The 24,879-nt window shown below is 38.3% G+C and overlaps 3 protein-coding genes and 1 non-coding gene across 6 annotated transcripts in view; all 4 read right to left on the bottom strand.

The window, feature by feature from the left end:
* Positions 1-9,711, bottom strand: part of LOC102237512 (striated muscle-specific serine/threonine-protein kinase-like) — a 39,699-nt gene extending 29,988 nt beyond the window's left edge. The window contains exons 1-4 of one of the 3 annotated variants that reach the window (XM_023337143.1): positions 9,426-9,711; positions 8,764-9,259; positions 1,459-1,545; positions 72-117 (exon numbers count right to left, since the gene is read on the bottom strand). In XM_023337143.1, the coding sequence (XP_023192911.1) occupies positions 72-117; positions 1,459-1,545; positions 8,764-9,181 (551 nt within the window). In that variant the 5' untranslated portion in view covers positions 9,182-9,259; positions 9,426-9,711. Of the gene's footprint in view, positions 1-71; positions 118-1,458; positions 1,546-8,763 lie in introns of all 3 variants that reach the window. The other 2 variants (XM_023337142.1, XM_023337140.1) reach the window with 2 other exon arrangements.
* Positions 9,712-10,973: 1,262 nt separating this feature from the next.
* Positions 10,974-15,607, bottom strand: LOC102237769 (C-X-C chemokine receptor type 2-like). Its single transcript, XM_005798172.2, has 2 exons — positions 14,429-15,607; positions 10,974-13,267 (listed from the first exon to the last, which is right to left on the bottom strand). The coding sequence occupies exons 1-2, from the start codon at positions 14,544-14,546 to the stop codon at positions 12,192-12,194; spliced, it is 1,194 nt and encodes a 397-aa protein (XP_005798229.2). The 5' UTR covers positions 14,547-15,607; the 3' UTR covers positions 10,974-12,191.
* Positions 15,608-16,917: 1,310 nt separating this feature from the next.
* LOC102231833 (SOSS complex subunit B2-like) lies at positions 16,918-21,442 on the bottom strand. Its single transcript, XM_023336322.1, has 6 exons — positions 20,573-21,442; positions 20,272-20,410; positions 20,126-20,197; positions 18,681-18,765; positions 18,045-18,114; positions 16,918-17,849 (listed from the first exon to the last, which is right to left on the bottom strand). Exons 1-6 carry the CDS (start codon positions 20,667-20,669, stop codon positions 17,647-17,649), a joined length of 666 nt encoding a protein of 221 aa, XP_023192090.1. The 5' UTR covers positions 20,670-21,442; the 3' UTR covers positions 16,918-17,646.
* An 800-nt stretch (positions 21,443-22,242) lies between these two features.
* Positions 22,243-22,324, bottom strand: trnas-cga. Its single transcript has one exon. It is a non-coding gene; the product is annotated as a tRNA-Ser (tRNA).
* Positions 22,325-24,879: the final 2,555 nt, after the last annotated feature.

Raw genomic sequence — 24,879 nt, 5'->3', positions numbered from 1 at the left:
CACCTGGATTCAGAATGACTGTAGTAAGACAACAAGGCATTTTGGACCGCCATCATGTGACTCCTGCTTGCCTGGTAGAGAGATCCTCGTGTCCATGTGTTCCACATTTCTCCATCACTGTTTGTTATGCAGAAAAACAAATATGTTGGTAAATTAGTCATGCATTCATGGTAATATTAAATAATACACATTTGCAACTCCAATGAATCCAGTAGTTCCTCAACTTTCAGCTGCTAAGCAACCATTCCGGTTTCCATTTGCAGGTACAAACTTTCGCCTTGTTGGTACAAAACGTCGCACCGACTGATGCCTGAAAAAGTCGGATTCCAATCAACCAAAACTACACCAGTACAAAGGGGCTGATTTGCACATTTTCAGCTGAATAAAGTCACATGTCTGTTAAAGTTTAAATTATCGACTGACAGAATCCATCAAGTAGTTAGATGTTTATATTTATGCTCTTATTTTGAAGTGGATGAAGACTGTTTAGTTCCATTTCCTCTCCTCAAGTTCTCTGTCTTTTTTCTCATTAACTTTGTTTCAAACAAAAAACATACAGGAACAAAATAAAACACAAGAACAAGATATCAACATAAATACAATCTCTAGAGTCTTTATTGAACATGTCAAACTTAAATTGGTGCTTGAGGGTTGTGATCTCTCAAGGGCAGACATAATCTGAATTGAAGTTAGCTGTTTAGCATTAGCTTCAGCTAAATACTGTGTTAGTGTAGTGGTTTAGCATTAGTTACCGCCCAAAACCATGTTGGTATAGGTAAGGTAAGGTAATGAATTTTTATTTATGTAGCACATAACGAGGCAATTCAAAGTGCTTTACATAAATTAAAACGGAAACAAAATAACAAACCAAAGGAAAGAGCAAAAGAAGAAAGAAAATCTAATAATGCTGATAATCCGTTCCAGTTCTGAGCTGCTAGCGTAATTTTTCTGGATTCTAAGTTTGCTCTTATTCCTGTTCTGGGTTGCTAAAGTAAAAGTGAGTAGGTATCGTATTTCTAAAAATGTTCCAGTTTTGTAAAAGTAGTAATAAAAACTAAATATTCCTGTTCTGAAAGTAGGTTTCCTGGATTCTAAATTCATTCTAATCCCTTTTCTGGAGTCTCTCTGCATAATAATCCAAAATGTAGCTGAATAAAAATAACAATAAATAGCGTTTTAGTATTAGGGGAACTAATGTTTCTGAAAAGTTAGCACAGCGTCTGAAGCACAGCTAACGTTTTGGCTAGCAGTGTCCACCACTGAATGTGATTCAGCTGGAGCAGGGATGCATCTAAAACCTGCCAGGCAGCAGCTCTGGGGCTGTTGATGCCTCATTTAGGGTTTTGGACCGTAATACTTGAACATGCTGTTGATAAACGTCTGAAGGCTGCGGCAGCAATAACAGCAAATCCAAAACAAATCCTGGCGGGACACAGTGGAGGAAGACAGACGGGTTACCACCATGAACGGCCTGGTCCTCGGCGTCCCCGCGGTCCTCTTTGGTCTCGAACTGGTCGCCACCTTCATCTTCTGTTGTCTCAGAGTCTGCAGGCATGACAAACACAGCCTGAGTGAGTCTGTGATGTAATAATTTACCGCTCTGGCAACGCGGGAGACTGAAGTTGGAACATGGCACCAGGAGAGGACGTGGTTGCCATAGTAACATGCTTACTACACCGTCACTGTCACAACGATTCATCAGCAATATTTGGTGGAGAACAATTAAAAAACAAGAGCCTCGTTCACCTTGGTTTGTTGAGTGAACCAGTAGAAAAGGAGAAACTGCAAACACTGAGGCATCTGTCATAAACAGGCCGCACATCGCCGTAAAGGAGGAAAGTAAATATTGGAGACTAAATTAAGGGCAGCTTAATGTCAGCAGATTCTCTCCGGATAGAAGCGCATGCTAATAAGAGATGCCTTTTGTTTTAACACACACAGAAAATTCAGTCACTGCTCTGAAAATAGAAAGCATGACTGAGTCACTCTTATCCAAGTGAATCTGCATCCCAGCATGTGGAATCACTTAGAAAGAATGGTTTTAAAATAGTGTTAACAGCTACTGCAGTTTAATAAAGCTTCCTTCATCATGTTATTGTTCATACCCACTGGAGCTGGTGCCCATCTGTCCTTTCTTTTATTATTTTCCTATAAGTGATGCACTGTACATCTGTTCATCCTGCATGTCTGGAAACTAAACTTCACCAGTTTCCACCAATCTGTGCACGAATCTCCACAGATTACTCTGCAGATTAATGCAAAATTAATGCAAACTGCATCCATCCCCACATTCAAAGTAAAAAAACAAACAAAAAACAACCTACTGTAAATGTTCTTCCTTTATGGAGATGAAATTAATGTAAAAAATGTGACTGTTTTATTCAGGGTCCGTTCATGGAGGTTTAACCCTTCATACCACTTTCATATAGAATAGATCCAAGGTAACATAAATACAACAAACGTCGGTCGGTACATATCCGCTCATGCTAATGTTGCTATTAGCGGTAACTTGATACCAATCTAGTGGTCAAAATGTGAACTACATGTGGAAACGGAAACGTACAACAGGCCAACAAACAGAAAACAATCTTAACCCTGAGATAGATTATGTAATAAAATATTTACATTTTTCTAATGTCTTCCACAATTAATACATCAGAGTAGACAACTTGTTACCAAAAATTCAAAAGTTATTACTAACTTGGGGTATGAAGCTTTTTAGATACACCAGGCAGCAAAGGAACAAGTAATACTAGTATTAAGAAGCAGGTTTGGGTATAATTGTATAAAAGTGTATAATTTATGTGTATGAATTTGATTATGCAACTTTGAGTCAAAACATTACTTTTAAATAAAATAAATACACTGCTAAAAAAATTCATAAATACATTGATTTCTTTAATATAAACTTCAACATATGTATTAAAAGTTTTGGTTATCGACTGTAAAGAATTCATAAAGTTGTTCTAAAGACATTTAAGGTACAGCTCTGCTAATCCACTGATAGCATAGATACATTTTAGCTTAGTATTTTGATAACTTTGAAGAGTTTAAATGAAGCTAAATTAATTGTTTTGGAGAAATTATAATTTGACAATTTGTTGTTTTGTAAACTTTCAGTTGAATAAAGTTCAACATTTTTGTTTAAGGTTTGGTTACCGACTGCTAAGCATAGTTACACGTTTATATTCATGCTCTTATTTTGAAATGTGTGAAGACTATTTCCTCTAAAGTTATCCACCTGTTAGGGAAGCACCAAGTAATGTTTGTGTACCTAGAATCATAATAACATGGTTTAAATTAGCATTTATTTTATTTAGCTTCTGCTAAATGCCATGTTTGTGTTGAACTTTAGCGTTAGCATTAGCCAGTGTTTTAAAAACAATGCAAGTTTCTCTATTTAGTTAAATAATCTAGTTTAATAATCAGATCATCTGTCTGACTATTTCTTAATTTCTTTCACATCAAATGATTAGTTTTGACGTACAACATCACTAGCTTGACTTTAATTACTTTGTTAAATTTTTAAAAATATTTTAGCTTCTTCTAATTATAAATCTAGTCTGGCTGTTTAGGTTCAGAACATAAAAACTGTTTTTCTTTTAGTAAAAAATAGCAACGAAAATAAAAAGTTGCAATGAGAGCCTTGTCCAAATTTGGTAAAATATTTAAAGTGAAACGTTTAAGTTGTTTTTGCTGATTTCTGAGCAACAGGGACTGTCTGAGCTGTTTGCACAAAATTCTCAAACTATTGTGAAAACGGTGATAAAAACAGAGGTAATCCCAGATATAAATGCCTCCAGCAGTCGAATACAGAGATAAAACATTAAACGATCACTTGCCTGGTTGTTCTCTTTGGTCTGAAATGTTTTCATGGTTGGTTTATTTCTCTGCCTGGCTGACGTTCAGCAGCAGCGTCTTCCCCGCCACACACGGGGGGATCCGCGCCGCTGCGCTGCTCCTAAATGAGCAATTTTCCTCCAGAGACATCAGCAGCTTCAGCGCATGATTCTCCGTTTCTCATATGCTGACAAGCAGGCGAGAGGAAAAGAAATAAACAAAAAGCAAAAGCAAAAGAAAAAAGGCACTTTGTCGATTACATAAGGAGTCCGACTCTCTGTGGTTCTACTGAGGGAATCCATGTGTGGGAAGCAAACCTCCATCCGCAGGTGCAAATGTCTGTTGAATGCATCTCACCCCCCCTCTGTGGTAAAAACAATAACCGGCGACGGATAGAGCATCTTCCCCCGCTGCAGCCCCCAACGACGAGCCGGTGGGAATGATCCAGCCTCTCCGGATCCGACTCTTCCTCCCCATGAGGTCGAGTTTTATCCTCAAACTGCCGGATGGAGCAGAGAGGAGGAGGGGAGATCCCCGCTCCTCCGCGCTGGGAGAACGCGCTTTATTCCAGCAAATCCCGCTCATTCTGCGATTTTTTATTAATAAAGACAGTAACTGCTGAGAAGCAGCAACGTTCACGCAGAATAACAATGTGCCAACAGCAAAACAAATCATCTGTTGTGTAAAATCTGCTCCATGCACCCCAGCTTTAAAAAAAACCCACAATCAGCAACGCAAAACGTTAACATGACAGAAAACAGGAAATAAATCGCATGAAACATCCAAAAGAGGGGAAATGTAATCAGGTTTTAACAGCTCTGATTTCACACGCTGCTGATTGTGTAATCTCTTTTTGTCTCCTTGGAAACTGCATTTCATGAGGTTTTAGTTTCAATCTGCTGTTTGATATGAACGTCTGAGTGACAAAAATATGAAGAGAGGAAATCATCAGCAGGCAGGAAAAACGTTTCCTAAAAACTTAAAGCAAATGATCTACTCATTAAAATCTACTTAAATGGTGTTTTATGTATTTTTCAGCTGCCTTTTTAAAGCACAATCAAGTGTCAATCTTACCTTCAGTTGTTATGAAAATGTTACATTCATATCAAATATAACTTGAAAGAAATTTGACTCACAATTTGACGCATTGAAATTGGCCTCTGTCTCTTTAAGCCCTGAATCCTTTGGGCAACTTTTTCAAAAAGCAACAAACAACAAACCTACCAACTTTTCAATTTTTTTTTTTTTTTTTACAAAAACAAAATCCAGTGGCTTTGTTAAAAACCTATTTGCAATAAATCCAGCAACTTTGTTTTAAAAAGAGACTGTTGATAAATCTAGAAACAAATCCATCCATCAACCCTTTTACCAAAAGAGCAGCTACTGATCAATTTTCCTACATTTTTTCAGAAAAAGCAACAAATTTAACCATCTTTTTTACAAAAGTGACAAATTTAGCGACTTTTTAAAAATAAAATGCGACTAGCAACAACCAATAGGAAAATCCAACTGCAGTAGCCTCTGTTCAACCCAAAGAGGGCAGCACTGAGACAGTTTTAGGTAACATATTGCAGAATTAAACAAATTTACACAAAAAAATCTCAAGATTTGCACATAAAGATAGAACCTTTAAGAAACTATTTAAACAGTTTATCTGCAAAAAGAAAGTTGATTTGGGGTTTAGTTACTCTAACTGTGGCAACAAAAACTGAAACTAAAGCAATCTGTGACGAGGAAAAACCACTAACAGGTTTGCATCACTTTCTTTATTAGAGCAGAAATTTTTAAAATCCTGTTGCAAAGCAATGCCAGGATGGAAACCTTTGTTCTCCAGTCCATTTGTAGCCTGATTAATAGTGACCTTTTTCACCCTTTGTGATTTATCCTCTAGTTAAGGTGGATCAGCCCCTGTTGATTCTCTGATTGCATCAGAGATCAGAGCGGGGATTTCCAGAGAGTAACTCAGGTTCCACCTGTTCGCTCCTGGACAACACGGCGGGGAAAACATGCAGACGATTCGCTCACACTCGCCGACTACGTCCAACCCTCCAAATATAGCCCAACGCCCAACCGGATAATCACCCCACATGCTCCAGATGGGCCGTTTTCCTTTCTCTCATCCCTTCACCTTATGACACTTCTCAGCATTACAACCTGATTTTTGGCTTTAAAAACTCAGAAGTTAGCTATAGAGCTGGGATTTTTCCTAAATTATAATTTACTGTTTCAACTTTCAGTCGGATTTGCTGAAAAGTTGTGAAAAATGTTCAAGAAACTGTATAAAAATAGCTTAAAAACATAGGAAAACACCTCCACTTTACAACTTTTGATTGATTTGCTAGCATAAATAAGCAGCAGCATCCTGCACAGGTAAAAACAGAGTTTATACAAGACATTTTTTGTGATTTTAGTCGAGGAAAGACACGTCGTGTGGATGATCTGAGGGCGCTCAGAGGCTCGGAGCGAAACACGTTGGCTAATATTAGCAGTGATGTCTTGCTGTGTAACAGGAGAGACGCTGGGCCTGCTACCATCACAAAAATCTGAGGCCAGGCACATTCCTCTGTATAAATAACCGGGGGGTCGGAGGACAAGAGGGCGGACAGAGAGACGTTCAGAGAGAGAGACGCGGCTTCGCTGAGTGATGGGACAGCTGGAGCCAGCCGAGGATCCAGGAGTTTGAATCAAACTGAGCTGCTGTGAAGCTGAAATTCAAGGTTCCTCTTTGCTGTGGCGAGTTTTAAACATCGAAGGTGGGAAAGTTCAACCCAAACGATTGACTCTGAAAACAGCAACAGCCTGTTTTCTTTGCTTCTGGCTTTTTACGGGAGGAAAATAAAAGAAAGACGGCTCTGATTAGTTGCTGTGGTTTGTCTTTTAAAACGTGTTTGGTTCAGTAACTTAACATTTTTAATATATTTTTATTGATTTTTTGTTTTTGTAACAGGAAGGCTGATACATCACAAAAATAAGACATTTGACCCATAAATACTAAAGATGTGACTTTTATCTGCTAGATCTGTTTACCTACAATGAAATAACACTGATTTATAACTTAAATTTAGGAGCTTTTTTTGCTTAAATGATTCATAGGTTAGCATTAGTTAGCTTAGCATAACTAAACTATTTAAAATAAAAAGAGTGCTGCTCATTTTACTGTAATTTGTTTTACATTTTTAGTCATTTTCCAGCCAATTTTGGAGTTTGAAGATGTTAAAATTAAATTCACATTCTATAATATGTTCTACTGTGATAACATTTAATTATATGACAGCAATAAATAATATTTGCCAGCAGAAGGTCTCTCAAGAGTAACTTTTATTTGGTCATAACCTGTTAGATTTCATAATACCAGTCAGTGGAAATGAAGTTTCATATAAAATTCAGTGAATACAGGCAGGATTTAAGGATTGTTCATTATTTATCCCCAACGTTTATCAAAGTAACCAATTTATTGTATTAAACTGGTCAGTTGACCAGTTTAATGAATTAAATGTTTAAAAACATTTGGACTCGTTTTTCTGAGACTGAGCTTTCAAAATTAGGATTTTTAAGATTAGGTTGTGAAATATTTTGTTTTTTTAAGCATAAGATATTATTGTTAAAATATAAAAAAGCAACTCTGTAGAACAGCTGACGCATGAACAGAGAATCGAGGCGAAGCTTAGCAGGAAAATCTGGTTTTCTGATCAGAAACACTGAAAAACGGCGAGTAGCTTTGGATCAATCAGCTGCTTAAGAAATTATTTATTCCCAGAAAGAATCGCAGAAATCAAACCTTTCCACTGCATGCTCACGTCAAGCAAAGATGCATCTGACACAAAAACACATGCAAAACTGAATCTGGGTTTAGATTTGAAAAGGAAAAATAAACCTGATTCTGGAGAGAAAGGGAGTCAACATAGAGCTACTTTCTCTGATTTAGATAAAGGTTGTTTGTTTATGATACAATTATTAAATGTTTCCAGTAATGATTTATGTTTACAGCTAAAATCTCCCAATTATTTGCATCCTGCAGGCAGCAGGTTGGATCCCAAGGAGTCAAAACTTAGTAGCCATAACTTGGATTATTTATCCTGAGAGGCGACGAGAACAATAGAGGTTCATTTCAAAATCATATGTTCACCATCTTTAACTATCAAATGTCACAATTACAAAATAAATATCTAGTGATAAGCCAGATATTTAGTTAGCAAGCTAAATATTAGATGCCAAATATTTACTTAGAAGCTAAATATCTTACTAAATATTTAGTTAGCAAGCTATCTTTTGTTTTGCTTGGAACCAAATATTTTAAATATGCATATTTAGTTAGAAAGCAAAACAATTATAAATGTACCTCCCAACATCAAGTTACATGTTTAGTTTTAGCAAGCTAACTGTTTAGTTTATCTAGTTTGTATGCTACATATTGAGTTTGAGAGCTAAATATTTAGCCAGTAAGCTAAACTAAGTTTGAATTTATTTAAGTAGGAAGCTACATATTTAGCTAGATCCCATTGAGTGGGAAGCTAAATCTTTAGTTAGCAGGATAAACATTTAGCTTGAAGCTAAATATTTAGTAAGTAGGCTAAATACTTAGGCACTGAATCAACTAAATATGTAGCCTCAATCAAAAATATTTAGCTTTAAGCTAATTATCAAAAATAAATATTTAACTAGAAGCTAGCTACTGAATATTTAGCCTGCGAACTAAATGTGTATTTTGGTTAGATGATCATTTCTGGCTCCTAAGTAGGAAATTAGTTGGGATTATTGGGATTATTGACCGGAAGCTGAAACTTTGACTTGTCTGCTAGTTTAGTGAAATCCTTAATAAAGTTCTTATTGTGAATGTTATGGGTATTCTGAGGAATCCTGATTTACGGTCCATTTGGTGCTTTAGTCTGGACATCCATCTGTGTGAGCTAGCAGAACCGTTACCTTCACCCAGATCCAGGACGGCCAGCACGGCGCTGGTCCGGGCTTCTCCCAGGTGATTGTTGGCGATGCAGGTGTAGAGACCGGCATCGCTGGGCTTGCAGTCCCTAATCCACAGGCCTCCGTACTCCTGGTTCTCCATGTTGAGCAGCTCGTCGTTGTGGTACCAGTACAGGGACGGCTGGGGGTCCCCAACCACGGTCACCTTCAGGCGGATGTCACAGCCAGTTCCCACCGCGGCGTTCCTCATTTTCCGGATGAAAACGGGAGGAGACGGGTCGGGATGGCCGGGGCCCCGGGATTCGGGAACCACCTGCTCCAGGGCCGTTTTGGACCGTTTGGGTGGGATGATGGGACTTTGGGGCGCTGCTGCTTCATCGGCCCCCTTCTTCAGGGTCATCGCTACATCAGCCTTTCTCATGGTTGGACGTGTAGGCGAGTAAATAGTTAGGGCCTAAAATCAACAGGTCCAGTTATAATCCATCCATTTGACTCCAGGCTGAAACATAAAAACTTTAGTAACATCTGTGCAGCTGTTGAATATTCTAAAACTGATGCTATCTGGTGTCGGCTGTCTGAAAAAGGAATTGTTGATGAGCAGGTATCAGGCAGGACGGAGACAGCGACCACTGCCTGAACAGAGGTATTTTTAGGATAAGACGCACCAGATCATGTTGCATTAACAGCAGCTCCTTTGACTTCTCTTGGAACTGACAGCTTTGATTTTCCAACCTCGTTTTTATCCCAGTTTTCTCTTTCTCTTGGTTTTCCCTCTTCCCAGTGGAGTTCCTCCCAAACTAAGGTGGACAAGTCTTCTTCGAGATTCCTTGAGATTGGCTTCGTCCAAGGACCAGATCCTACCTGATAAGTTGCACCGTGACCCCCTGCCGTCACCGCTCCTTGTCCCGTAAGTTAAATCAGCCCACTCATGATTTCCCCCTACCTTTGCCAGTCAGTCTGGAGGGGGAAATGACGGTCGGAGCCCCGCGAACCGCACAGCGACAGCTGCTTGGTCCGTCTGCCCACTCATAGCAAGGCTCCCGCCCTCAGCGTCATTTTTAGCCAACCTGAGGTCAGAAGAACATGGTGCAACACTTTGGGGCAAGCTGGAGAGAGTGGAGAGTGGCAACAATTTGGGTTACTTATCCTGTCATAAGAGAAAAATGGGAGTTCAGTTTTCAAAGTCATAATTTATAAATGTCAGCTTTAAACTAAATGTTTAAATAGCATAGCATAGCAGTTAGTTATCAAGCTAAACTTAGCTTCATACTAAGTATTTAGTTAGCAAGCTACATTTCAGCACCAAACTAAATGTTTAGTTTGAAAGCTAACCATTTACCTCTAAAACTAGATATTTATGAGCTAATTAAATATTTAGCTAGCTCAGAGTCAGCTAAATAATTAACTCCACACTAAATATTTAGCTAGTTAAGAGCTAGCTATATATAAATATACTGCTAGCTAAATATTTCTTTAGCTAGCTAATTTTTATATTTTATCAAAATTAGCTTGATTACTGAACATAGTTACCTTACCTTTAGCTCCTAAGTAGTTAGCTAAATTTTAGCTCCAAGCTAAGTAATTAGCTAGCTAACTATTTAGCACCAAATATAACTTGATATTTAAATCTGAGATCTTTAAATATTTAGCTCCAAATTTAATATTTAGCTAACAAGCTACGGTATATAATTAACTACAAACTGAAAATTTAGTAATGAAGCTAATTTTAGCTCCAAACTAATTATTTGGTTAGCAGGCTGAGTATTTAGCTAAAAAGTTTTTATTGGAGCAAGCTAACTCTTTGGCTCCAAGCTAGATATTTGGCTCTGAGCTAATTAAATATCTAACTAGCTCAGAGTTAGCTAAATTGTTTATTTGTATACCCATTAGGGTTAAATATTTTGCTTGCTAACTAAGTATGTAGTTTGGAGTCAAATAGTATCCTATTTTTAAAGCTTTAAAGCATGACTCCCAGTTTTCTTGCCTGCATTGAGACTTTAAACTGCAGATTTGGTGGTTTGTCAGAAGGTGGCAGTGTGACAATTACACAGTTCACTCAGACTCAGAGGGTGGACAAAAACATTTCCTTTGTTGCATTAAAAGCAACGTCGGTTTCACATCTCAAGGATCAGTTAAAGGTGACGAGGAAAGAAAAAAGCATGTTGACATCTGACTGCGTTGTAATTGTCTTGCATCAGAAATTGCAACTTCTGTTTTTGGTTTCCTCACTAGCCAATAAAAATAACAGCTGATCGATGATGTGACTCAGAGCTGCTTTGTTAATCACATGACAAGAAACTGAGTCCTTGTTTCAACTTTAATGAAGTTTCTTGGCCGTACAGAAATTAGATTTTTAACATGTACAATACAACAAGCTAGCTTCATTTGAAACTATTTAATAATAATAACAGCAGATAAAAAATAGTTTTATATTTACACAAAAAACAGATTCATAAAAGACCAACATCTATTTCACAGTTTCTTGTGCATCTGTTGGTGTTTCTTTTTTAGCATTTTGTCTGTCTAGACATTGTGATGCTGTAAGCTAGTTATGAAATATTTTCACAACTTACCCTAAATGTTGACAGATCTGGTTTTCCCACCTTTCACTAAGATATAATTCTGCTAAAATAAAAACAGAGGCAACACAAATGCATAGCTGAGTAAAAATCAGTGTACCAAAACTTTGCCCAACACGCCTGCATTTTTAAAAATACATTTCATGTTTTTTTTTAAGAAATTGATTTGTAAAAATGCTTCTATAATCTGATTTTGTAGTGGTGTTGTTTTAAATTTAAATTTTGTATGTGTCTGATGATGTCATTTTTAAATAATTAGATCAGTTAGTCGTATTTGAGTAACTGATAAACTTAGAGCTTTTTTGTTAGTCTTTAATTTTCTCATTTATTCACATCAATGTTTTCATTTGTCCTTAAAATAAAAGGATTTTCACCTAAATTCATATTTTTGTGTAATAATATGATTTTTTAAAAATACTAATCAGATTTTTTGATCCGTTACTCAGTCATAATTTTACCAAATACATTTTTATTTTTGCTTGAGTAATTTCTTGGACGGTTACTTTTACTTTTACTTGGGTAAAGAAATGTTGAAGTAGTTCTGATGTTATTTGAGTTTAATTTCTGGTACTTTTACCCACTTCTGCACAAATGTTTCCAGCTTAAGTTAAGGAAGCCTTTCTTCTGGTAGCATAAATACAATGAAATGTACATCAACACATAGGAAACTTATTTACAAAAGGCAAAGAAGTTTTAAAGGCAACAAGAAGTAAATACATTTGTAGAAAGTCCGGAGGAGTCGAGGAGGAGCTTGACTTATTCACAGATTATCTGTCAACATGGTGAAGGTTTCAACAAATATGTAAAAAACACTTTTGTAAAAGTTTCATCCTGCAGCTCTAAGTAACATTTTCACATGACTGTTGATGTGATTTCCGATGATATGGAGGACCTGCTGGCTCTGGAGATCGACGCCCGCTCCAACAGTCCCATCTTCCTCATTTTCTGCAGCAGCTTCTTCCTGAACTTCTCCCCAACAAACGCGTACAGCACCGGGTTGACGCAGCTGTGCAGCAGCCCCAGGCTCTGCGTGGCAAACATGGCCTGGTCCACCGCCGTCCTCTCCTGGCACCCGTACTCCACGATCTTCAGCCGGAAGAAGGTGTCCGCCATCACCGCCAGGTGGTACGGCGTCCAGCAGAGCAGGAAGGCGACCACCACGCATATGATGACCCTCATGGCGCGCTGCCGCTGGAAGCCGCCGCGGACGTGGAGGAGCCGCTGGATGGTCACCCCGTAGCAGGGCAGCATGACGGCCAGCGGGATGACGAACCCCAGGAGGTGGCGGAGGACTCTGGTGCCCAGCCGCCACTCGTCGGCGCTGCTGGGGTTGTACTGCACTGCGCAAACCATGTGGGTTGTGTTTCGGGAAGGGAACGCGGAGCTGAAGAACCCCGGTAGGGACAGCAACCCACCGACAACCCAAACCACGACGCAGATAACCCAACTGCACACCTGGCGGTTTGCGCGGCGGGCCTCCATCGCCCGCACTATGACCATGTACCGGTCCATGCTGATGCAGGTCAGGAACAGGATGCTGGAGTAGAAGCTGAGCTCCTGCAGGACTGTGACGATTTTACACATGAGATCCCCAAACACCCAGCCGGAGGTGACGGAGGTGGCCCAGAAGGGCAGGGTGAAGGCCAGCAGGAGGTCCGCGACCGCCAGGTGGAGCAGGTAGAGGTCAGAGGGGGTCAACGCCTGCTTGCTCAGCCCGATCACCAACCCCACCACCAGATTCCCCGGAATGGCCAACAGGAAGACGAAGACGTAAAACAAGCAGGCGATCAGCATCATGACCTCCGGGAACCGGAAGTTGTCGCAGGGTTCGGTCGCCGGGTTCAGGATGAACTCCGTGTAGTTGTAGGTGAAGTTCAACTCTTCGTAGATAGAGCTGAAGTCGTCAACAAATGACGACATGTTTGGATCTGAGGGCAGAATTTAAAAACCTTCAGTGCATGTTCAGCTTTGGTATCAGTTCAGTGAGGAATGTAAATAATTAATTAACTTATGATTACTTCCAATCAATTAACTAATTACGATGGTAAATTAGGATCAAACTAAGTAAAAAGTTTAAAAATTTTAAATGATGAGAATAAAGTTATATTACAAGAATAAAGTCGAAATAATACAAATACATAAAATGAGAAAAAAGTCATAATAACATGAGAATGAACTCATATGAAAATAAAGTCATAGTATTTGGAGAATAAAGTCGTACAAGAATAAAGACAAAATTTTATAAGCAGTTGTAATAATATAAAAATAGTCATAATATTATGATAATAAAGTTTTACAAGAATAAAGCCATATTTTAAAAATAAAGTTGTAATAATGGGATTTTCTCATAATGCTGCAACCTTATTCTCTTAATGTCATGTCTTTATTCTCGTAATTTAATTTATTTTATTTTCTAAACTTTACATACCACTAATAAAGTCTACTTAAACACTTTAGTGTTGTAGTTTGGCCGCCATCCAGCAGATGGCGCCGACGATCACCCTTAAACGGAGCTATTTGATACAGAAACAAAGATGGCGGCCGAGCCATAACGGGAAAACGATACAAAATCCACTTTATCCGGTTCTGTTTTGAAATATAAACTAGACAAACTCCTAACTTTTACCATTAATGACGCTCCTAAAGCAGAAAGATCAACTTTATCAAACACAAATTACTAATATACTACACAGGTGAGGATGTGATAGTAAAGCATAACGCAGAAAAATCTGACGGTACTTCTGTATGAACATTCTCATCTTTTCTTTTCCTATTCAGAAACTGAATACATTCCTGATTTGCTTAAATTTTTTAATATGTCTGTGCTTAATAATGTGACAAAACCACAATTTTATGCTTATTCAGTCAGTATTTAATGCAGCTGACACAAAATAATGTGAAAATTGCATTATTTTAAAATTTAATTTACCATATTATGAAAAATGTAGCCCTTTTTGAAAGAATACCTACCCTCTGTAAAACTCAGTTTTCTTAAAAAATGGCCACTCATCAGTTAATCAATCTGATTAATTAACCTTAGATTAACTAATTAAATGATTACCTCAACTGAAGATGAAATAAATACTCACCAGTAAACATGGTGTCTTGGCTGCAGAAAGGCTCCAAATATGTCACAACTGGACAGGAGACGAAGTTTGTATCTGTCGACTCTCCTCCCATCAAACTCACCTTCCTGTTTCTCATCATTTGATTTGCTCAACACTCCTGACTGGGACGTGTCTACCTCTGTGGCAATACTGAATATATTAGACCTTCTTCAATAAATCAGGCAAATAAAGGTTTATTTTGTTGGGAGGTAGACAGATAAAAGTGTGTAATGTAAGAAAAATACAATAAATTGGATTAAATTAAATCTGAAAAGAAGTGGTGGGAGTTTTAGCTGAAATATAAAATAAAGTCATGCTTAGAGAAGAATGATCTCACTTTAATGAGTTATGAATATGAGTTAAAGAGAAACACCTGATGTGAGGAGCAGCTGATTTAGTGACGTGTGATTCAGCGGTTTTTAAAAACAGATTTATCGGAGGGGACTTGGTCGGAGAGGAAGTCCCCGGCTCATGACATGTGTCTTTGTTGACACACGAGTTCATCACATTTCCTGCCGCACTTCTCATGTGTTTCAGCTCACAGTGTCACAAGTGTTGACAAAAAAACAAAACAAAACCCAAAATGAGGCTAAACTTTTACAAGCATAAAACCTGACAATCAGACGGACGTTTATGCATTTTAATTAGGTTTATATTGAGAAATGACACTGAAAGCAGGTCCAGATGTGAGGAAATGCATGAAAGAAAATAAGCCAAATATTTGTTTGCATTTCAGAAACTAAAGTGTGGAAGCTGTTCAGAGAAACTCTGGTAGTTGATTTAAAAGTAGAAACTTCTGTTTTTCCTCTAACATCAGGAACTGGTTTCACAGTGAGAGCAGCTTTTCTTTAACACTCCAGTTCAAGTTGTGAAATACCTTACAGGATTTTACACAACCTGCATCTCATTTACATCAGGAATGAGATCAAAAGTGTTTTATAAGCTGGCCTTCAGAGGACTGAGTTCATACTTTAGCATATTTTACTGTAGTAAAAATAAAAAGCAGCCATATAAGCCATATTATTCATCTATGAATAAAAAGTATTTGGTAAAAAGGCAACTGAGAAATGGATCATAACGTTTGATTTAGTATTTAAAAAAATGATGTCATTACACAAAAACAAAACTTTAAAGACTAAAATGAAAATATTAATACAAATAATACTGTTCAAAATAAAAAATGTAAGCAGAACTTTTACCAATGTTTTCAGTATAAACTTCATGAAAATGATACTTACAGTAATAATGTTCATACAGTTCAAGTCTGAACAAGATGTTCAGTTTCCTCACTGTGTCTCCAAATGGAACATCAGGCTCTGCAGACAGGAATTAACATTAGAACAAAGTTTGTAGAGATTCTTCAGAATAGTAAAGTGCAGTAAAACTATTTCCAAAAGTTTTCCAAAATGTAACTAAAGTAAAGATTAGCTACTCACCTCTGATGCTAATGACACCATATTTTCTCTAATCACAAGTTTAAAAGTTCAAACATGTCTGCTCTCTGATGGCCATTCAAATGACTAAATATACTGTTTAGCTTAACTAAATGTGTAGATTGCTAACTAAATGTTTAGCTCTACTTAGTTTGAAGCTAAATGATTAGCTTTGCATACTCAACATTTAACTCAGTATTTAGTTTGAAGCCCAGTATTTAGCTGTTTAATAAGTGAGCTAAATATTTAGCTTGCTCAGTAAATATCTGGCTGACTAGTTTAAAGGAAACTATTTAGTTTGCAAGCTAAACATTAAACTCACTATTTAGTTAGGCTAAATATTTATCTCCAAACTAAATTTCTAATTTGATTAGTTAGCTTATTGGAAGCTAACTATACATCTTTAAATTCTCAGCAACAAGACCAACTCAAGACTTTTGCTTTAATGAACTTAAACTAACAGGTTTGCCTGAATCTGGATGTTTGTGGTCATTTCCTGTAAAACCAAAATAAAAGCAAAAGTTTGTGCTGTACAGAAAGTCTCATTTTAGGAAACATCTCTGATCACCATCATGCCTTTGGGCCGGATTCTTGGCCCACAAACCCGATACTGGATTAAAATGAAAGTTTCCACTGTACAATTCCAGTTTTAATGATCGTTAGATCTACGTCCCAAAACAAGATTTTAGATAATTATGGAGCAGTTATAAGTAATCATAAGAAATTGGTGTGTTTATTGCACATTTTAAATTTTAATAACTATGGTGTTTACCTTTTAAATTTGTGTTTTTTGGGCACTGAGGTTTTCTAAGCAGCTTAAACTTGGAGAAAGTGTGTGTGAGATTACAGAGGCTCAGAGGGGGAAGCGACGCTCAGAGGGACAAAAGGTTTAGGTGCTTGGTGCAACAAAGGATGTGAGGAAACTTGGGGTTAATGTTAAGCAACGTGTTGCTGCAAAATGGAGCACTTGTTGACAGAGAAAAACAACTAAAAGAGGGGGAAATAATAAAAAAAAAAAATCATGTTCTTGACACTAGATGGTGCTGAAGAGTTGAAACTGAGAAAGTTTATTTGTGGCACTTTGGTGGCCGGAAACATACAGACGTTTGACCAACAACATTTTATTGGTGAAAAACAAAGTATTAAACTGCAAGTTGTGAAAACCAGACGCTGTTAGAGTCAGTGAACCAAACATGTCCAGGTTCGACACCAACAGCTTCTGGAGCCAGAAAGAAATCCAAATATGGCAGCATAATTAAGATTTACTTGAACCGTTGCGTCTGTTCATTGGTCCGTGATAAAAATAGAAAGGTATAGTTCATGGCAAAAAACAAGAAAACCATGGTTTATGGAGAGGAAATAGTCATTCTGTACGGCTATGATTAAAATCTAACAGCTGACGTGTTTTCAGAGTCACTTCAGATATGGTTGAATGCATTCTCACCCACTTAAGGCCTTTTCCACTTGGAGAAAATAAAGAGGGAACACCTTTTCCTGACTTAAATCACAGCCAAGCTTCAACATAAATTAAGAGAAGAAAGTGCATCAAGTGTTCAAGTAGGATGTGTTCTTTGAAAGAAGGAGGGAGGGAGAGATAATACTGGATAACTACCGTCAGGTCTCCATCCAAGATGGCCGCCGCCATGGCTCTGGCGCTTAATCACTAAGACAAAATGATGCGTCTGACTACCGTAGCTGTATAAAACCATTCATTATTGGGAAGGCCGTCACCGGCGGGGGGAGGAGCCAGGACCAAACCAATCGCTTTCATCTCTTGGCACGTCGCGGATCCCTGCCGTTGCTAATGGTGACAGAGGATTTTGTAGTCGTAGGGGGTCCGCTGGCGTTGACGGGCGGCGCGCCGTTGCCCGCCGTCGACCGCCCGTTAGAACGACCGGCGTTGCCGAACGTTGGGTCGCGGGGAGCGCCGGGGGTCGGGTTGTTGGCAAACGGCGTCATGGCGCCGTTACCTGTGGGAGAAAAAACCAAAAATGACTGAAACTTGAGAAATTACAGAAATTCAGGGTAAAAGCAAATAAAAGCGGGAGTTACGAACCAATCTCACTGCTTTACAAGTCAATTTACTACGTTATTAAAATGATATTTAGAGTTTTCCTGGAGGTCATTTTAAAAAGAAAAACCCAAAATAAGCCAAACCCACTGACCTGGTGGAGCAGCGGTACCTGAATTCTGATTAGGCGGAGAGTTTCCTCTCTGGTTCTGGTCAGGCTTTCCCTGTTTGGAGGACAAAATGTTAGACATCTCAAAGTTACTGAAAATATTTAAATATTACAATAAACTATATAATTTACAGAATATTCACTGAAACGCAAAGCATCCTGGGAGAGGAAAAGCTTTAGCTGCTCAACCTCACACCTAGCTAGGAAAGTTGGTGGAATCAACAACTCTCACTCTGTGGTTGCCTAGCAACAACCTGCTGGGTAACTGGACCAGCAGCAGTTTCAAGTTCCCCCAGCGTGTCTCCTAACCGCTTAGAAATAATTAAAAAAAACAACGTAGTGGAGAGAAAACTGGATAAGACAGGAAAGGTCATGTCACCGGTTTGGCTGCAATTCAGATATTTAAAAAAAATTACTAATCAATAATTATAAATATTGACCGATATGAAACATTTATATCATGATACGTTTTCAGCCATATTGTCCAGCCCTGCAGATTGTTGTGTTTTAGTTACTCAGAACCAAAAAGTCTCACATTAAAAAATGTAAAAATAAGAATAAGATCAAAGTCAGCGTAGCGTGACCTGTAGGAGGTTCCTGGGCGGACGGGTCGGTACTCACAGACTTGTTCTGCTGGTTAGCCTGCGCTAGCAGCTCTGGGTTTGGTTCGCTGAAGTTGGGCACCTCGGAGTAGACCATGCAAAACCTGGGAAGGAAAAACTGACTTAAACTAAAAATCTAACAAAAACTCTCCAAAACTGAATTAACCAAGTTCATTTGTACAGCGCATTCAGAATGCTTTATATCATAAAAACAGAAGAATAAGAAATCATAAACAACGTACAGTCAGAGAAACCAGCGACAAACATTGTGATGAGTGCAAATACTCAGGGAAACGTTTTATAAGCCATGAACTTTAAACAATCAGTATATCCAGGTAAATCGGAGTGGTTTGCCAAATAGCAACTCTTGTGTATTTAATGTCTTATAGCTGCTTAATAACTGTTTATTATATTATATTTATAAAAGAGAAAGTGTAAATATGTTTCATACTAATGAACATAACCCCTTAATTTGTGTATGTGTCCATTTTCCCACCATGTGTATATATTGTATTTATATTTTGTAAAGATTTTTATATTTATTCTGTCAAATATTCCAAAGCTCCATAATTTAATTTCCAGTTTGTAAAATTGGAACAAAATATAATTTTGTTCTGCAAGTGGATGCATGAATGGCAAAAGTTACAAATCAAACTACAACCAAATACTTTTTTTCACACATTAAATGTACAATTATTGGAAAACATTTAGAAAGATGAATGGTTATATCTTTGATTGCATCAAAATGCTCATGCTAAATGGTAACTCATTGATTTTTTTTTATTTTGTCAAACTAATGAATTAAATCACAGTCACCAGATTGGAGCTGCTATATTATTGTTTTGTAATTTTTGTCCACAACTGCAGCTGCAAATGTATTGCAGGCTGTAGTAATTCAGGAGCCATTAAAACCAGTTAGCAATAATTTATTTTTGTTTACTTTTATGCACAAACTTTGAAAAAGATATTGCTGACCAACATCCTGAAGCTAATCGAGAGTGACGGCTAACATTAACATTGCAACATTACATAATATCTCCTAGACTTAAAACAATGCAAATGGGTTTAATGTTCATTTTGGTTTCATAAATGTCAGATACATGGTGATAAAATCCTTTAGTTTCACACACAATTCAATTGTACATTATCCAGGAATAATTTTGAGATAGTAAGGAAATGGCAAAGGGGCTAAAACACACTCAATTTTGTGTTTATTAATAAACAATCTGCAGAGAAGACCATCAGGGCTGAACTTCTAATGTCTGAAAAAAGGAAGCCAACATCTCTGCAGACCCCACACATGATGGACATGAACTGTACGGACATCTTAATGCCTGACTGGTTGACTATTCTGATGTGAAATAAAGCAGAGTAGTAGCTGAAGAAGAAGAACGGTGATGTGAATGAAAAGCTATACCAGCCACTTATTTTGGTATTTAATGACGTTTTAATGGAGATACTCACTCTCCAATCTTCTGAAGATCCCCCCCTCTTCCAGTGTAAAGGGTCAGGCATCCTTTCCATATGGATGCATACCTTCAAAACAAAACATTAATCAACTGCAGACAGTTCAATTAATTTAAGCAACGCAGCTTCAGAGACAGACCTACCCTCTGGTGAGTTTGATGATGTCTCCAGGTTGGATGAGACTCCCCAGTTCGTCCCACACCGAGATGGCGATGCTCCCGCTCTTATCCGCCACCTTACAGGACCTCACCTCATGGCCGTCTTTCGTTTTGGTCACTCGACCTGAGAGAAGATTTAATTAAAAAAAACGATTAAAAAGTCAGAAGTCAATGGTAGCCAGCAGAGCTCCCGGTACTGTGACCGAGTTCTAGCTCGGTCCCTTTAAGAGACACAAACCCCAGTGGACGTGGGGACAGAGGGGGCTGCTTTAGCCTCACAACTCACCGATCTCCAACACGATGAACACAATATTCAGGTTCTTAGAGCCCGGTTTCACGTCCTTAATCAGGAACAAGGCCTCATTAGAAGGTGCTGCCATCATTGGTTAGCCTCTGTTAGCTTCCTCTCTCTCTCCTTCGGTTTGCCTTTCAGCCGTTACTGTTAGCCTTAGCGGTGCTAGTTAGCCTGCTAGTCGCAGCCCTGTTCCATAAAAATAAACGGCTTTAAACTGCCCCTAACTTTTCAGATTCGGGACGGTTCTATGCTTCCATTCAGAGTTACGCGGTTAATGAGCCCATAAATAACACCAGTTGGTGATTGCCGTCCCCAGCAGCACCAGTTGTTAGCGGAATGCTTGTTAGCTCGCAGTTAACTAGCTACCTTCGGCTAGTTTCAGGATGCATTATATGAGCCGTTCTGTCCCGACTATCGCCATATTAACAGTTTCATTCTTCACACAACACCAGCTAAAATGCTAAACACGTATTAATAAGATATTAATGTATCAGTTTTATGAGGCTGGAGTGTCTAAAATACCCCCCGCAGGCAGAAGAAGCTTAAGTTAGAAAGATTTTAACCCCAGCCTGCTGCCAGAGTGAGGAAACACCATCTCTGACCCTGAACCGCTTATACAGCTGCCCTGATGCTTTGTGTGGCTCAGATTATATGGAGCTATTTCAGCTTTGTTAACCGTAGGCTGACCTGATGCTTGCTATAACTCTAACCGAGTTAAATTACTCCTGAAAGCTCGGGATTACAGTGTTCTGGATGTTAGCCCCTCCTGGGCCGAACTAACAAAGCTAACTATTAAAAGCCTGAGCCAGCTGCTTACAGTACCGACTTTTCTCTCCCTTCTATAATGCCCCAAAAACTACGCTACCGTGCTCTGCCGGTGACTTTTTATACCGCTTGGACTGTACCATTATCCACTTAACAGGAGGGGGTTCAGTTCACCCGCACCGCAGCCCCACATGAGTTCAAGAGGCGTGACGCTCTTGGGGATGTACATCAACGTGGCCGTCATATTTAAAGTGGCATTTGTAGCGACACAGCCAGAGGAACGTATTTTTATGTTTCGTTAAAACAAAACGTATTTTCTCGTTTTCATGACATAAAAATACGTTTCTCTGATAAAGGCATGAATGAGCTCCATTTGTTTCTTCAGTTCCCAAATATCTCGCGAGGTGTTGTCATTTAAGTGTTACAAGTTTAGTTTAAACGAGATAATATTTTCGTTTGAATTAAAATAAATAGTTTTATAACAATACTTAACACTGGTTATAACAAGTTTTATATTTCGTCAAAATAGGAAGATAGTAAATTATTTGAAAATAGTGTGTTTATTATCACTATTTCACTATATATCACTCTAAAGTTATTTAAATGTATCACTGCATATAAAAATGGTTCATTCTTGTTTCGAAACAGGTTTATATTTGTAGTCAAGCAAATCTTGCCACTTGACTCAGTAGGGTCACAGTTTTGTGTACTCCGGGTTTCAACGCGAGAACAGGATGCGAGATTTCAGCATGAGGAATCTTTATTAACGTTGTAACCACTGTTACTCTCTAAAACAGCGCAGTAATGAGTTTAATCATTCGGGTGAGTTAATAAGCCAGAATGTGTTGTGGAAGCTTGTTGCAATTGAAATCCGACCGGAAAATCAAAAAGTGAATCGTCACGAACAGGATTCGAACCTGTGCGGGGAAACCCCATTGGATTTCGAGTCCAACGCCTTAACCTCTCGGCCACCGTGACAGTACATCCTATTGGCGTACGAGCCGGATATATCTACGATACCAGTTACTGGAATATAAGTGTGACTGGGATTGTTGTTTAATTGTGTGTGTAAATTCAGTCGTTTCTAGCATTTACACAAATATTGGCGGCGAGGTGTAACGTAAGATTCGTAAGATGTAATGGGGTATTTCAAACACTAGAGGGAGACAAACACCATCCGAACGACGTCAATGTTGGGTAGAAAACGTTCACACGTTATTGTGTTTCCGTTGGAATCATAAACTTCAACGTGTTTTATGGGGGTTTTATACACCAAGGGAAAAGGAAGGAATACATGTGGTTTTCAGTACTTTGTACAGATAATTTCAAATGCCGTTACAACTACGATCTCAGATTAGATAAAAAAAAGAATTTCAAGCCTTTTCACAGATTCTCAACCAGATTTAGAGTCTAATTAACACATATACTTCAATCTAAACCATCCCGTTGCAGATGTGGCTGCAATATTGGCACAGTTGTCCTGCCAGTAGATGAATCTCCACTCTAGTCTCAAGTGAATAACAAGCTTTCTTTCAGGAATATTTAGTTCAAATTAACTCCACCTTCCTTGATCCGACTGAAGAAAAGTACACCTTATCATAACATTGCCACCGCCATGTTTCACTGTGGACATGGTGTTCAGGGTGATGCTGCATGTTAATTTTCCTCCGTATGTAGGAGTTTTAATGTTCATTTAATGATAAACTGGCAAACCATGAATGATTAATGCTGTATAAGGACAAACTACTCATCATCCATCCATCCATCCATCCATCCACCCATCCATCCATCCATTTTCTTGCGAGAGGCTACCCATAATAAGCGGGTTAAATGGTGTCAGATAACATCTGAAAGGAGCTGAGAAGAGAGCAAAGATCTGCAGAGTCTTGTCTGTCTCATGTCTTTTTCCTGCTCATCTTTCTGCCAGAAGAAAGATGAGCAGAAGAGATGACAGATTGAGTCTTTAATTCCTCATTTGAGAAAAGGAGGGATAAATGTTTGTTCCTCTACATATAAATGCTGCAATTTCTGTCAATAAATGAGAAATTTTTCGCTTTGCATGCACCCTGATGTGTGATTTCTGCCTCAGCAAAGATATTAAATCATAGAGTCAAGGACTGTCAGGTAGATAATGCAGGATTAGTAATCTGGTTTTGGGCCAGAGGCTGTCAGGCTTGGGGACCACTTTTTTTTTTCTCTAGATATTCCAATATTGCAAGTGGAAGCAACAAATACACTGCAAAAACTCAACATTTTACCAAGTTTTTTTGTGTTTTCTAATGCAAATGTCTTAGTATACTTGAAATAAGAAAAGAAGTAACTTTGTAACAAGATGTAGGAGCCCGTTTGAGTCAATACCTCTGGTTCCACTGGCAGATTGTTCCACTTATAAAATCTCTCATTATAAGTTGAGGGTGTCCAAAGTGTGGCTCAGGGGCCATTTGTGGCCCTAATAATTATTTTTGGCCCCTGACTGCAGTTCATGAATGCTACAAATTTGGTTCTTCAGTGGGAACTTTTGTATTGTTTTTAGCACAAGATGTTTTCTGACATTTGCTTTTAATGTCAGAAACTCTGTAGAGTTACAGAGACAATCAATAACCTGGAAAAAGCTAGGAAACACTCTACCTTTTATTGAGATATAAAATTTGCCAGTCTAATATTTTAAAGAGGATTTAAATAAAAATTCGCAACAAAATTATTTTGTGTTTAAAGTGAGAAAAACAAAATGGCCACCAAGTTTTTTCATCTTCGGGCTGCAAAAGGTTTGGTCACCCCTGTTATAAGTTATATAATCTACCAGTTTTTCATCAATATTAAGTAATTATTGACAAATAATTACATGTAACTTAGTTTGTCTCATTTCCGGTGCACCAAGATGTTTGCACCAGAAACCAGACAAGAATAATTGTAAGATTTTGTGTTTTTGCAGTGCAGCCAGATGGTTTTAACTGATTTTGGTTCGTCCACCTGGTCAGTAGAAGGGAAATGTATTTTAGCGAAGCAACTCTTTCTAACCACCACTTAGCTAATGCTAATGTCCGCCTGAAGCTGAATAAAGTGCTGCATGAAGCAGTTGAGCAACTGAGCCGCTCCCTGGACCGTGACTCATCAGCGCCACACCTCTGCACGTTCTGACGTTTCCTGCAGAAAATAAACCACAAAACGTCCATTTCAGTGTTATAAAATCTTTATTGATTTATGCAGGACTAAACTTTGCAAAGAAACAGCAGGAAGCGTGGCAGGGCAACATCTGTGAGGAGAAGATCTTTGGTTTAAGTGGCTAACAGAAAAAACAAGCATCCTAATTATAGCTGCAAAATAAAAGCCCCTCTAACAGCTGATTTCAGCAAACGACACAGAAAAAGATAATTTCAAAACAAAACTTTATTTATGCAAGCTAGCACAGAATATATGCAAAAACCACAAAATATCAGGAGAATTTCTGAAGAAAAACATGATTGAAGTTTTAAAAAGACACACAGTGAGCAGTTTAGAAGAAAATACATCAAATTATTTAGTGTTTTGTCCTT

This window comes from Xiphophorus maculatus, chromosome 7, assembly GCF_002775205.1.
Source record: "Xiphophorus maculatus strain JP 163 A chromosome 7, X_maculatus-5.0-male, whole genome shotgun sequence".
Lineage (NCBI taxonomy): Eukaryota > Metazoa > Chordata > Actinopteri > Cyprinodontiformes > Poeciliidae > Xiphophorus > Xiphophorus maculatus.
Note: the sequence above shows the minus strand (reverse complement) of the source record. Positions and strands in the feature narration are given on the sequence as shown.

Coding starts and splice junctions, on each gene's coding strand:
- LOC102231833 (XM_023336322.1), bottom strand. CDS start 20,669: ATGATGGCAGCACCTTCTAATGAGGCCTTGTTCCTGATTAAGGACGTG. Junction 20,198..20,271: donor ATCATCAAACTCACCAGAGG/GTAGGTCTGTCT, acceptor TTTGTTTTGAAG/GTATGCATCCATATGGAAAG. Junction 17,850..18,044: donor AGGTACCGCTGCTCCACCAG/GTCAGTGGGTTT, acceptor TTTCTCCCACAG/GTAACGGCGCCATGACGCCG.
- LOC102237769 (XM_005798172.2), bottom strand. CDS start 14,546: ATGATGAGAAACAGGAAGGTGAGTTTGATGGGAGGAGAGTCGACAGAT. Junction 13,268..14,428: donor CCAAGACACCATGTTTACTG/GTGAGTATTTAT, acceptor TTCTGCCCTCAG/ATCCAAACATGTCGTCATTT.